The 14,469-nt window shown below is 40.7% G+C and overlaps 1 protein-coding gene across 1 annotated transcript in view; it reads left to right on the forward strand.

Moving 5' to 3' along the window:
* Positions 1–14,469, forward strand: part of LOC125900376 (kazrin-like) — a 155,130-nt gene that overhangs the window by 27,344 nt on the left and 113,317 nt on the right. Inside the window, exon 3 of the mRNA XM_049595727.1 lies at positions 3,180–3,337. Coding sequence (XP_049451684.1) covers positions 3,180–3,337 — 158 coding nt within the window. The remainder of the gene's footprint in view (positions 1–3,179; positions 3,338–14,469) is intronic.

A 14,469-nucleotide genomic window follows, 5' to 3' on the forward strand; every position in this document is an offset into this window, starting at 1 on the left:
CTGCTTTATGGCTTTGGCCTGGAGCTGTGGCATTTTGATTGTGATATGATATGTTCACATATTCAGGGTAGTCAAAGTAGCATTGCTTTTATAGAAAGCCACCTGCCTTCTCCATCATGTATCACAGTGTGTGACAGAATGCATTCAATAAAATTGAAAGTGGAGCAGAGAGGAAGAGGAAGGTGTGTCTGTTCTCAGAGTTTGACAGCATGTCATTTTCAGCCGCAGCATGCCATTACCCGACGCGTTTGGCCGTCTTTGGGGCAGAGAGGTACACCTTGTAAATGTTGAATGTGAAATTAGAATCCAATCATCAACCTCTGTCGTCAACATTTTATTCCCCCCTCTTCCCACCCTATGCTGGTTTGATGTATGTCGCGCTGCCTGCAGGGCCGCCATGTGCTCGTAAACATGCCTCTTTTTGCATGCTCCTGCAGTTCAAGAGAAGTGCTGCAAGGTGTGGCTATAAATCTTTGATCATTCTGCCGAAAAGCCGACCTTGACTGTCGTCTGTGAGTCACACGTTGCCTCAGTCGCTCTGTCACTCTCTCCCAAACTCGACCTCTTAGCCTCTTAGGTGTGTGTGTGTGTGTGTGTGTGTGTGTGTGTGTTAGAGAAAGAGACAGTGATGCCTGGCTTGGAGCAAGTCCCCTGACCTCCTTCTAACATGATATCCCAGTGGTGACTAACGTCGACACAATTAATCGAATCAACAATGATTTTGATAACTAATTAATTTGGTCATTCATCAGGCACACATGTCAAACATTTGCTAGTTTTGGTTTCTCAAATGAGAGGATTTGCTCTTTTTTTTGTCTTTTTCATATCATTATAAGTTGAATATATTTGGTCTCTGACTGTTGGTCTTTCTTTTCTGTCATCATCTGTCTCTTTTCTGACTCTTCTGTGAGAGACGAGGGCACAAGTCAGACTTTTTGAAGTCGATACGCTTAAAATAATGTGACAGTTAGTCACTTTGTTAGCGTGCAGGTCGCAGTGACAGAAGCCATAATAGCTACTTGGCAGAATGACTAAGCTGTTAGTTACAGTGTTCAGTTCATTTGCCAAGCTTCTTGTAGATCTGTGACAGGCCAGTGTTCTTTGACATGTCTGGCACTTGACTTTTTGGGGGGTTATTTTTGCAAATTTTGAAACTATTCCAGACCCTTGACTTTTTTGATATCTTGCTTGCGTTTTGTGCGGTCAAACTGTCTCAGTTTCAGTGGTGTTGGACTGCTGGTGACTGACATTAGATGAGAGTTACAAAACTATCACTAATTTTAAATATCCCTTTCTGGGAATAATTATAATTTATGTTGATACACAATGAATAATGCTGGATTAGTGTTTCCTAATTTATGGGCTATTTGATATTTTCAGGGTGATTAATTAAGGGTATCAGTTCAGTTCTATTCTATTCTATTCTATTCTATTCTATTCTATTCTATTCTTTATTTTATTTTAGTTTAGTTTAGATACGTTTAGTTTATTTTAGTTTATTTAAGTTTATTTTTGTTTAGTTTAGTTTATTTAATTTTTTTTAATTTATTTAATTTAATTTTAGTTTAGATTAGTTTAGTTTATTTAAGTTTATTTTATTTCATTTTATTTAAGTTTAGTTTAGATTAGTTTATTTTAGTTTAGTTTAGTTTAGATAGAAAGCCCAGGAACACAAATCACAGTTTGCCTCTGAGGAAGGAAAAACTCTCCAAAAACCCCTTTAATGGGGAAAAGAAATGGAAGAGACCTCAGGAAGAGCAGCTGAGGAGAGATCCCTCTTGCAGGACGGACGGACAGACATGCATAGATGTCGCGTGTACAGAACAGATCAACATAATAAATGTGCAGTAATCCATTTGACATAATGCTACATAAAGAGAGGTTAAGACAAAGAGAGATGCAGGGCAAGCAGTAATGATAATAGCTACAATAAGCCAAGGCAAGCCTGAGCCAGCCCTAACTATAAGCTTTATCAGGAAGGAAAGTCTAAAGTCTACTCTTAAATGTGGAGACGGTGTCTGCCTCCTCGGTCAAAACAGGAAGATGGTTCCACAGAAGAGGAGCCTGATAACTGAAGGCTATATCTATATATTCTGCGTCTATATTCTTTTATATCTGCTTCTTCCAAGTCTTCATTGAAGCTATATGATGTTTTCACTGAGTGAACCCAGGGAACCCAAAACTGCACGTTTCTCACAGCTGTACCATTCCATCAAAAGGAAATCAGTATCATTTCATATCTCTATATTTTTGCTTGGTGTAGGTCTAGTACTGAAATGTTGTAGTTAATTTATTATTTTTTTAGCAAGTCAGACAGTGTGCGGGAGTTTGTCTGCAGTCTTTGTCCTACTCATCCCTCTCCTACACACCCAGATGAAATAGTTCTCCTGTTCTATACATGTCTCTCTCAAACTCAATCTTTGGAAACTTGACACCCTAACAAGTGTCTCACAGTTTGCCTCAGTCGTTGTCACATTGCCACCAGTTGAAAGTAAATATTTTAATGAGCATCTTTGCCATTAATTTCATTTCTTTAACTTATCCTGTGACTGCATGCAGCTACTACTTGTTCTACTCATTCTCTTAGTTACTATATATGTCTCCATGTCTGCTTGGCTGCTCTGACAAAATGCTCTCAGACCACCCTGTTGGCTTGTTTTGAGACTGAAATTTTTCAGTATTGATCAGACATTTTTTTGTTTTACCACCCACAGGCTCTGACCAAAGAGAGACCTCTGAGTAAACTCTGGGCAAACTCAGAGAAACAAAGACATTTCTGAACTCCACATTGTGTTAATGTAGCCTCGAACTGAACAAACCCAACAGAACAGACATTATTACTGGGACTCTCGCCATAAAAAATGGATTATATAATGGGTTGAGTGTGAGTTTCTGTCTTAGTAATGGATTTAGCCTAATGACGGCCCTCTTGTCCAAAAGAGGGATTATTCTGAGGAGAAGAACAATGGCGTCCGCTCGGCTGTGGCCGTGGATGAAGGAAGTGTCTCGGATCGAACGAGAATGATCCTGAAAATCCCACTAGAGAGGGAGAGGAAACAAACTCCAGAGCTCCTTGGCCTTCATGGCAGTAGAAGAAAGCGGAGATCGACTGTCATGAGTGCTTGAGTTCCTGTGTGTTAGCATGCGTTTTTACAATTCTCCTTTGCCTCTTTTTGCAGCGGTCCAGTCTCTCAACAGCCTGAACGACCAGATTGCTCAGTTCATGGTGACCAGACCTTGTAACCTGCCTCGTGAGGAGGAGGCCTTTGTGCCAGGAGAGAGGGACACCTTGAAGAAGTCCATGACTCTGATGAGACACCTGCTCGTGGACGCTCAGGTACAGCCTCTGTCCTCTGAAGGTCAGAGGTCACTCATTGCATGCTTGTCCTGATTAAAGACTTATTTCACTGCTGGAGAGATGACCTTTAAAAAAACTAGGCTGTTTATGCAGAAAGACGCACATACTTTTTAAATCGGTGCTACAGAACCGGGGAAAACAGAAGACACGTTTGCTTAAGAGGTAGAAAACCTACCCGCACCAGACCAATAAACACTCCTGCTGGTGGGTGACGTAAATATGAACATGTCTGTTTGGAACACTGATGAGAGACAGTCTCTTATTGCAGTTAAACAGTAAGCTAAAACATGTTTTTGAAAACATTTGAGGTGAGAAACCGGCAACGTAGTAACAGAATCGTGGTTTATATTTGATCAGCGTCGCTTAGTTTTACCGTTTGACCTCAGTTTGTTCGGCCTCCATTTTCACTGTGCAGGAAACAGTTTGGCACACACTTAATGTTCATGAACTTGCAATTTGAGCTAAACACAGAACTAAAATATGTTTCTATAAACATTGTAGGCAAAAAATAGGCAATACACTAACATGTTCTTGATATTTATTTGAACAGCACAGACTGGTTTTATTGTTTGATAGGATTTTGGTCCGAATTTGAGAGAGAGACAGAGGGGAGCGGGTCAGTCTCTTGATGTCCTTCTGCATTCTTCATCTTCCATACTGTAGCTTGAGCAACAGCTTGAGAGCCAGTAAAACTTTTGCAAGGGGACGAGGAGGGATATCTAGACACTGATTAGATGGAGGGAAGTTTACCACAGTTCATTTACACATACTACCCACATTGTTGTGATACAAAGCTGGTTGAAAATTGGCAAAGTATCCCTCTAAGGTTTAGATTATGGCACAAGATTTTTTGTACAGTGTCATCTGGTGAGGCTCAATAGGAAGTGACTGGTTTAGGGTTGTTGTCAGTTACTTTTAGGTTACTATGTCGACAATATAGCGCAACAAACAAATGAGAAAATGAATGAAGCAAGTTGTTTGTATTGAGTTATGCATATCATGTCAAATTGTACCGATTAAACAATAAATATTAGTATATAATATCAGTAGTTAAATTAAACAAGAAATTGCTAAATCAGCCAAGTAAACCTATAAATGTTTTAGCAGTTCTTGCACAGAAGGGTTTAAAACATAATTAAAGCTGTCATGTGGGGAAATAATATTTACTGAAAACAGACAGGATGTCTGCAGATCCTTTAAAAGTCTTAAAATGTCCTAAAAAAGCAATTAAAAAGTCTTGAATTTGAATTTGTGAGGTCTTAATTGTCTCAAACATTTCATTTATTTAACATTTCAAATTTAATTTATCCATCTTTTGATTTATTTTTTTTAAATGAGTCAAGCTCTTCAGTGTGAAAGTCAACATTTCTGATATTACAAATCTGCAAACCTACCTCTGAAACCTAATACAGACTGTTTACTTTATACTTCTACTTACCTGATGGCAAAATGTAGATAGAACTCTAACACTCGCTCATTCTAACATCCATTTTCCTACATAAAATCTATGCACAGGGCCACAGATATACACCTTTATATGTACCTGCAGGGCTTGAATAAGAAAGAGAACATTTGTCCCAAACCTGGTCTTATATTTGGATTAAAACAAAAGAAAAGATCTTGAAAAGGTCATAAAAAGCATTAAATGTAAGTGTCTGCTTGAGCACTTACCTTAAAGATATACTATACTATGTGTATTGACTAGTACAAACGAAATCCCTCTTGTTAATCACTTTTGACCCTGGAGAAGCGTGTGGCACTGTTTTTATCTTCTCTTTGCTTGTATTTTGCTGTGTCTGTGATGTTCCTCAGCACAGCGCGCAGACAAGGTCGAGACTTTTCAAAAACATAGCAACCAGGTGCCAGACTGCAAGCAGCACGCATCTAAGAGAAAACTTTGAAAATCACGGACAAGGTGCCAAAACCCCCCACAAATATAGCAAATGAGAGTAAATCTGGGTTAGGCTCTCACTTTTGCTGCTGTTACTGTTAACAAACAGTAGTCGACAATTCCTGCACAGTAAACCTTTAACAAGAGATACTGTTAAATTAGACAAATAAATGAATACATGTGTTAGTATTTTTCTCTAAGATTTCACTGCTGGCATTATGTAGAAGGCTTTGAAACACAGTATAATATTTACAGAAAAGAGATTCCAACACTTAACTCATGAATAAAACATGGCAAATCCAAAGAGCTCAAAAAATATAAAAACTTCACTGTTGTTGTCTGGTAAGAACTTTCGTTGGGGTTGTGTGGGGCATCAGTGATTCTAAAATCCTGGCTACAGCTCTGAAAGGATCAACAACAGCTTAGACTGCAGCTTTTCATGTTTGACTCCGGTTGGTCCTGATCAGGTGATCACTATAGTTTAAAATGACTGATTATTCCTCTCAGTCTGTCATACCTGCAGACTCCTGTATATACATTCATATCTTATATTTTATTTCTATACTTTCCAATGAAGTGAGAAATACTGAGATGTCCTGACACGTCTTTTTCCCACGGCTTGTCAGTGTGACTTCTGCTCAAGGTTGAATCCACAGTGTGTTCATCCCTGAACTGAAATGAAACATTTGCCCAAAGCACAACCGGTCCAACACCGTGAAAACTTTGGCAGCCTTTTTCTCCCGTTAAGAAAAGGAAATGCTTCTTTCTGTCCAATAATTTTGGCTGTATGTCTCAAGAGTTACTTCCAGAGATTCATGCACTCTTTTTAGTCTTAAGGGTAAAACAAAAAATGTGTTTTAGCGTGTTTCGCTTAAAGAAAGAAACAAACCCAAAGTAATAAGATCTCTTCCTTTCTCCTTTCTTTCTCATCTCTGCCTCAGATGAGATGATAATTCATCCTCATAGTGTTGCTTTCATTTGTCCTTTTATTTATATTCCTTCTACATTTTGATGAATGTCAGATGAATTGTGACACAGTGATGCATTTAGGTCATCCATTAGCGCCATCACGGACGTGCATGATGGATACGGAGTCCCCTCGCCATTCTCTGGAGATATTTTCTCAGACACCATGTCATTGATTAAAGGGAAGGTAATTCAGCGAAAGGCCATTGCTTTCACCTCAGCTCAGTTGTATGCAAGCTGGAGTGAAAGATTGTTAGCCTGCAGTCAGTTTTTTTCTGTTCGTCAGGAACATAGCATTGGGAGGTGATGGATGAGTGGGAACCTCAGCCGCGGATGGAGTGCCGATTATCTCCCCAAGAAGTTGTACTAGGGAAAAAAAAAGTTTGCCGGTGGTTCAATGTTAAGTGAAGCGCTCAGACACGTCAGCATGACAGATTTCTCTGCCTGTTGGCCTTGTTTGTGTCAGACGGTACACCCACAACCTTTACATGTTCTCAAGTTTTTTTTTCTTCTTTGGAAAAAGTGCCAAATGGAGGCCTCTGTCAGCTGGGGGCTTGTTGCTCTGAACTGTCAGAGGACGAAACGGATCAGCAGGGGATGCTGACATGTGACAGACAGTTGCTACGGTGATACGTTTGTTTACTCTGAGGCTACAGCTAAGCCCAAAAGAGAGACTGGGAGTTTCTGTCAGGGGTGGGTTCTGATGGTTGTTCCATGTGAGACTGAATGAATGAGTGTTTCCCAAAATGATGACCTCATCAGTTGGGCTTAAAAATGCCTTTTTAACTCTTTTAGATCACATCTGTGGTCATAGTGTGTACCTAGGACTGCCCCCGACTAACAGTTTTCCTAGTCGACCAATAGTCATCATTTAGGGCCGTTAGTTGACTAGTTGACCTGCATGTTTATGATATTAATTTATATATTAAGTTATATATTTTGGCTGTAACATTGTCAGTAACAGTGTAAGTAACATTGTTAACACTGTGCTACATTACAGAGAAATACAAAACCGTACTAACGAACCTTCATTAATATAGGCCTATATTTTATCTACAAGTGCACGTCACACACTGAGCGAGCCGCCTGTTAATGACGCTGTCGGCAAAGCAGTAATGATTGTGCTAATGGTTTGGCCGCGCTTTGGAAAGCAGAGCGAGAGGGATAAACAAACATGACAGCACACCGGTAAGGTAAGACAACACGTTTACATGTCATTTTCTATATGTTCTCTGACATTTATCCTAACGATATGAGGCGGTCTTTGTGGAAAAAAGCTTGTTTAGTGGACTAACTTTGCACTTGAAGGGATGCCCGTTCAATTAAGTTTTAACAGGTCTGATGCTACTAATGCGCCCCGGCTGTATCTAGGCTAACAGCTAACATACTAACTATTATTTTTCATCACTAGTCACTTGAAACAAATTTAGGACGATAGGAGACAGGTTGAAATAAACCGAAATTTCCCTTTAACATAGTGTTGAATGAACTTTTCAACAGTGATTTGTGAGTTTTCGAAGGCAGAGACAAATTATCTCTGATAGGGGCATCAGATAAGAAAATGTTTTGTTCTAGAGGGCATGGACGTTGTTTGACTTGTTTTTTCCTGCTCACACAACAAAGGCTGATTAAAAACCTTTGAGTTTTAGTTATTTATAACTCTAGTATGTTGAAAGCTAAACCTAATTAGACACAGTGTGGTTTGAAATCATTCATATTTAATAACTGTGTTTGATTTTGGACTGAGATTCAATTCTACAGTACAGCATTAGTCTCTGTACTTATTTCACCTTATCTGAGCAGCAGGATTGAGCTTTCAGGCTCCCTATCATCACTCAGGCTACAACAGACAGACAAAATAATTGTGGCCAGATTATGCATCAGATTTCTTTGTTCTCTGAGTCTCAGAGGTCAAAGTCAAGTGTGATCTCATCCCACATAGAGGAGCTCGGCTCATCTACAGAGTTTTGCATTCATGGAGAGTAGTGTTTCTGCTGTCAGATAGAATATGAAATTAGTCCAGCCCTCCTTCTCTTCTAGTCTTTTTTAACGTCTGGTCTCCCGTTTCAAAGTGCCTGCTATTCTCTGTGCTGCTCAGGCTCTGATGTCCGGAGTGTTCAGAGCTGCCAGTGAGACTTTTCTGCTGGTCTGAGAGAACTCTCCGAAGCTTAGTGTCAGTCAAGAAACCTTAATGTTTTGTGTATTATTTGCATCTTTTGAAAACATTTTCTGACACCAAATGGTTTAGTTTGTGGAAATCAGGGTGAAAACGTCATCTGTTGAATTCAGCATTAAAATTTCAAGTCCACGACCACTAAAAGGCAGAAAATTAATTTAGAGGGGATTTGAATAGTTTCTCTTTGAATGCTGTCCCAGAATTGATTGCCTCATTTGTCATTTGCACAGATGAATTATTTATGTCCCCGTTGCTGTGGCGGGGTGACTAATCAAATGCATTTCAGAGGGTGTGGAAGCTGTGAATTGATGTAGTGGAACGTTGCACTGCATTAGCTACTTTGGTCGAGGAGTCAGCGGGGCTACAATAGCGGCCTGATGATGGCGTGACGGAGGAGATGTTGCTCACCATAATTCTCTAAAAATGCAAAGAAATAAGAGTCTTTTTGCTCTGATCTGATCTGATCCAACCTCCCAGGGTGAGAAGGGGACTCTGACTTTAAATAAATACTTAGCTGTGCAGGTCAGAAACTACAAACAGAACAGCGCCTCAGAAACTCAGTCTTTTGCAAAAAGAAGTACTTTACCTGAATGCCTTAGTAAAAAAACAATTGATTGATCCACCACGAGCCAGATGTTACCTTACCCCAGAGGATGTATCCTACCGATTTGTGATCCTCCTTACCCTTCCTCTCATGCCACCATAAAGTTGACATTTTTTTTTACTTTTAGTGAAACGTCTCAACAGCTACCAAAAAATAAGATATTTTGCAGATATCCACGGCACCCAAAGGATAAATAACTTATAACTATAGTGATCCCCTGATTTTTAGTTCCATCAGCAATCATCTATGTTAGATGGTTGAAACATTTTGGTACAGAAATTGTTGTTCTCCATATTTGGTGATTCCTTATGGATGTGTTATAAGAACTGGGTACTGAACTACAAAATTGTGCCCATTTGCTTGAATGGAAATTACTTGCCTGGTGCATAAGCAAATAAAAGTTTTATATGACCCACTTTTCTAGGCTCTTGGAAAGTTTTACAAATATAACCTTGATGGTTTAAAAATCCATTATATAAACAGCAGTATTTGACCTTGTTTGCACCCCCTCCCGTCAGTTTTATACACATCTCTTCGATGATGGTGGTCAGTGTTGGGGGTAATGCGTTACAGTGTTACATCACGTTTCAGCAGTAACAATATAATATAATGTGTTACCCACAGGATTTTGGGTAATATTATTACATCAACAATATGACATAACGTGTTACCACCCAAAATAAACTGTTTCATGTTTTCAATTTCATACATCCACACTAATCCACACCGTTCCACTTCCGCTAATGCACCATCAGAAAGAAAGCATCCGAAGGTTATTGCGTCTTGCCGTGTCGTTACAGACGACGTTATAGAAGGGTGCCAGTGATCAGCACATCTGGGTCATGCCGTACTTATCATATTCAGATCGCAACATGATTCCTGAGCGCGGCATCGCTGCTGCTCACCACTCCCTCAGGGGACGGGTCAAATGCGGAGAACAAATTTCACACACTCAGGTGTGTGACAATCAGTGGGACTTTAACTTAACTTTAACAGTGTGTTTCCATTAATATACCTGCACATCTCAACGTATTCCACTTTAAGGCTGCTAGAAAGTAGCAGGAATAAGGAGCGGGCCCCTGATTTGTTTTTCCCTCGTCCCGGTGATCGGCACATCTGGGTGATGTTAGCAGCCTATATGTTTAATATGTTTCCATCCACATCTCCTACAACTGAAGAGCAATGTTGTCTCGTTACAAAACTCTCTCTGGTGCTGCTATAGCTGACTGGCATACCGGGAACCAGCAGGTGGTCTTCCAGCTCCGATGTATTAATTTGCACTTATAGTGACTTCATTGCACGCCATTCTGTTTGTTGTGTTAACCTCAATATTTGTTTATTGTGTTTCATATCATAGGCCCACACATATTTATCCAAAGCTCATAATTATCAGACTTTGACCCTCTGTCTGACCCTCCCTGTGTCATTTACTTCAAACGGTCTGGGCTATTTAATGGTTCTATATCATCACGCTATTATAAATATAAGCAGGGGCTTTCAATACAAAGTGGTAACCACTGAATGTGAATGCATGAATGGGTCACACCTGCACAGCACTGGATTTGAAATGAACTGTAATAAACTTACTCTGCACAGAGAATAATATTGTAAAGTAACTTATCACTTTCAAATGAAGGTAACTAGTAATGTATAATATATTACACTTTGAGAGTGACTTGCCCGACTTGCCCAACACTGATGGTGGTCTGTGAGTAAAATGCTTTTTGCAACACAGGATGTTTTGTGTTGCTGCACTGTGAGTTGCCACTGGATGCCAAACTAACACAATGAACATGATAAACATTACATCTGCTACACATCTGCATTTTAATGTTGTTACTTTGAGCGTGTTGGCGTGCTGATGTCAGTGTTGTGGCACTGGGTTTTGTTGTGGTGTCAGACAAAGAGAACTCATTTTATTTCTAAACCACAGCTGTAGGGGTTTCACTGAATTGCCTGTGCAAAAAGGAGTGTGAATGAAGATGGTTAAGTTGATTTCAGCTCCTTAGTATTTTCATTTGTTTGCTCATATAAAACAAGAGGAATTCCTACACATAAGATTCACATCTGCAATGCCCTTTGATTATTTTATCAAGGCATTTCTCATGGAACACTAACACACAGTACGGCAATAAAGGAGGTAATGAAGAGGAGTCTTCATTTGTTTTCTGTGGGTGTTTTTATGTTGATCTTTCAGATCAATCTGAGGAGTCTCAGATGTATTTTGCATGTTTCACATTTTGTCGTGTGTCATGCAGTGTGGGACTCACACTGGTCTTGTGTCGGTCTTGATACATTTTGGTCGTGGTCATAACCAGGGCTGGGTAGCATTACGTTATAGCCTTAGGTATCGACTAAAACAACCCAGTGCCAAGTATTTTTGAATCTTTTCCAGCCAAATGATACCTGCATTTGATCCTTTTTGCACCAGGGATCTTATTTAGCATTGTCTCGACTCCGCGCCACATCAGCAAACTTTCTGCTGGCCACTCTCCCCGTTAGCACGAGCTAGCACAGCAGCAGCAGCTAACATCCAACACCCAACCATTCAGCTGTCCAGACAAACTCACACCAACACCATGTAATAAACGTTAGGTAACATTTAGTCTGAGTTGGTGGAAGTTCGCTGCATAGATCAGCCTCTCATTAGGCGGAACGAGCCACCCGCTGAAGTCCCGCCCTACCACCTCCGGTTGCAGTTTTCAACACATCCTTTACTAACTTTTGCAGTGTTTGATCTTGCGGGGATGTAGCCATTTTTCTGCCATGGTTTGCGTCCTGTAGGCGATATTTTTGTGGGCATGTTACACCAAAACCTGTTTCCCCCCGGCAATGTTTTTGTAAGCGCACCGTTGCTGTGGCACCGCCCAGAAAGATTGTGATTGGTTGAAAGAAATACAAGCAGCTGGGGCATTTTTTTCTCCAATCTTAAAGTGACAGTCGGCCCAGCCAGACCTTTCTTTTCTTGAGAAAGGTCTGGTGAGCGAGACTAGGTAACATTAGCTGTGTGATGCTAACAGTTAGCCATGTCATTGTGTGTGTGCATGGCTAGACAGATTCTCACAACTGTCCCTGGGTGCAGAACTCACACTCCTGCAGTAGCAGCAGCTACAACCCATACAGTCTGTGGTGTGATGAAGTCAAGTGCGATGTCTTGACAGATTTGGCAGTTGCTGAGATGCCACCATATGAAAAATATGGCAATAGAACACATCGCTCCATTTAAGGGTACTGATATTGTAACGATGACCGGCCCTGGTCATGACTTGGTCTCAGTTTAGGTGGTTTCGACAACATTGGCTGATGTCAGCATTTAGTTCAAAGCACTGCTGTGTCTACAGCCTCACTAGCATGACTGAAGACGTGCTGTTATCATTGTTTACCGGAAACTTCCATTTCCACTGTTTAAGTCAAGCGGAAACCTGCCTTGTTTATTTACATTAATATTTATAATTTATACAGCACACTTCATACTCTGCATTGCAGTGTGCATTCAAACTGACAGTTTATCTTCGTCTTCTCCTTTGCAGCCTCTCAGTCTCAAAGAGGCATAATCTTTACATAGAGCCACAGGGTTCAAAAGAAAGCTCAGTGACGTATGAGGAGAAATGAAACCAAAAAGTTTCATATGAGCCAGAAATCATAGCTGATTGTGGCAGAGCAGCAAGCTGCCAGTTCAGTCATTTCAATTACAAAGTTGGCAGATCTACCTTAATTCATTATTGACCATAGAAGAATTAAAGGAGCGATATGAGCCTGAGCCCAGAGTAAAATAGATTTGGAAGCTAGATTAATGATCCGGAGAGATTTGGGGTTGTTCTGCCGTTGTTAGTGAGAAAATGGATCAGTTCAGAGCTGGTTCATAATGAGCTAATAAACAATTTGACACAGAGAGACGGAGGAAGAGAAACAGAGGAAGATGAATAGTCAGGGGAAAAGAGGACAAAGGTGGTCCAGGGATTGCAGCAAAAAAATGTAGCTCCATCCTGAAATCGATCCGTAATTTCTGTTATTTCTATTCAGCCATTTTGAGTCTCAGTGCCTGCAGGAAAGGTACGTTATCATTTATGAGCTGCTCTTTATATGCAGCTGTCTTTGTTCTGTAAGTATCTTTGGGTGTTTGAACACAAAGAAGCCACAGCTTTCATCTCATGCCTCATTTTGAGATGTTTTTTACCCTATTGTATGGGAATCAGTCCCCCCCTAATCCTTTGCATGTATTTCAATGTTACATCCTTTGTTTTACAATGAAGTGGGCTGGACTTCAAAGAGCTGCTCTTTTTTTTTCTTTTTTTTTTTTTCTTTCCTAACAACTGCAGTTTCAGCCTGTAGTCGTCTCTCACCAGTTTCCACATTCCTACCCACTCAGAAACACCAGGGGAACAGGAGAGATTAATGAGTAGGCATAAAAATGACCGTATTGGAGCTGACTGCGGAGAAGATTTTAAAACACGTCTGTCGCAGTTGATGATTAGGCAAACCTGAGCGCAGGGAGAGAATGACTGGGATTTATATTTCCTGATATGGCATGACAGATGAGATTGTTTTCCAAATGCCATGAGGCATTTAATTTCTGTGTTGTTCCCAGATCCTGTCACTTTATTATACACAGGCGTTAATCTCTCATCCAATCAAACAAATGCTATTTTTGTAAATAAAGGAGGCATCAAACTTTCACTGGATATTTCCAAGATGACCATATGGCCTCCGTCAGATTAAATGATGCATGCCAGATTGTGAGACTTGATCATCCTTCAGCCTCTCCAGAAACCATCTGTTGATGTGGTTCAGGATGTTTAAGTCTGGCGTGTTCGGGGCACCCATGTTTCTATGGAAACCCCGAGCACTGTCACAAAGCTGATCCGGATCACTACACGCATCTTTCTGCCGATCAAAGGTGTTCACCTCAATTTCAGAGGGAGTTTGGGTGATATAAAAGGGCCTCTCTACCTGTCAATCTCGTCTTGAGTGACAGACTGTTTGTGCTCTTTGAAGCCCTTTTGTTGTGGGGTTGTTTGTGTCTGGCTGATGTGGATAAGTGTCTAGGATTGGCTTGCTTAACGCAGGAGTGTGAGGGTCGGCGCACAGGCGTCCTCTTGTGACTTTCTCTGCCAAGCACAGAAAGTTCCTGGAGAGATTTTCACAGCAGATATGTGAGCCCACCTTCCATTTCTGTTTAGGCTCATTCAGACAAAAGAAAACGGATCTATTAGTCCATTGTTTAGCATTCAGGCCTTAGGTGAGCTTCCTTTTGGTGCTGCTGCTGCTGCTGGAGTCGCCTCCACAGGACTGAAACCTGAATAATTCATGAGAAAACATCCGCTCCTGTGTACACAACAGACATGAGTAAGGACATTAATGTGACGTGGAGCGACATCAGTGCGCCTTTTGTTTCCCTTATCTCAAACACGTCAGCTCAGCCTCCTGAACAAAGTTATCCGCCGCCGTCCACATCGTCTTGTTGACTTTAAAGC

The sequence above is a fragment of the Epinephelus fuscoguttatus genome, linkage group LG1, assembly GCF_011397635.1.
Source record: "Epinephelus fuscoguttatus linkage group LG1, E.fuscoguttatus.final_Chr_v1".
NCBI lineage: Eukaryota > Metazoa > Chordata > Actinopteri > Perciformes > Serranidae > Epinephelus > Epinephelus fuscoguttatus.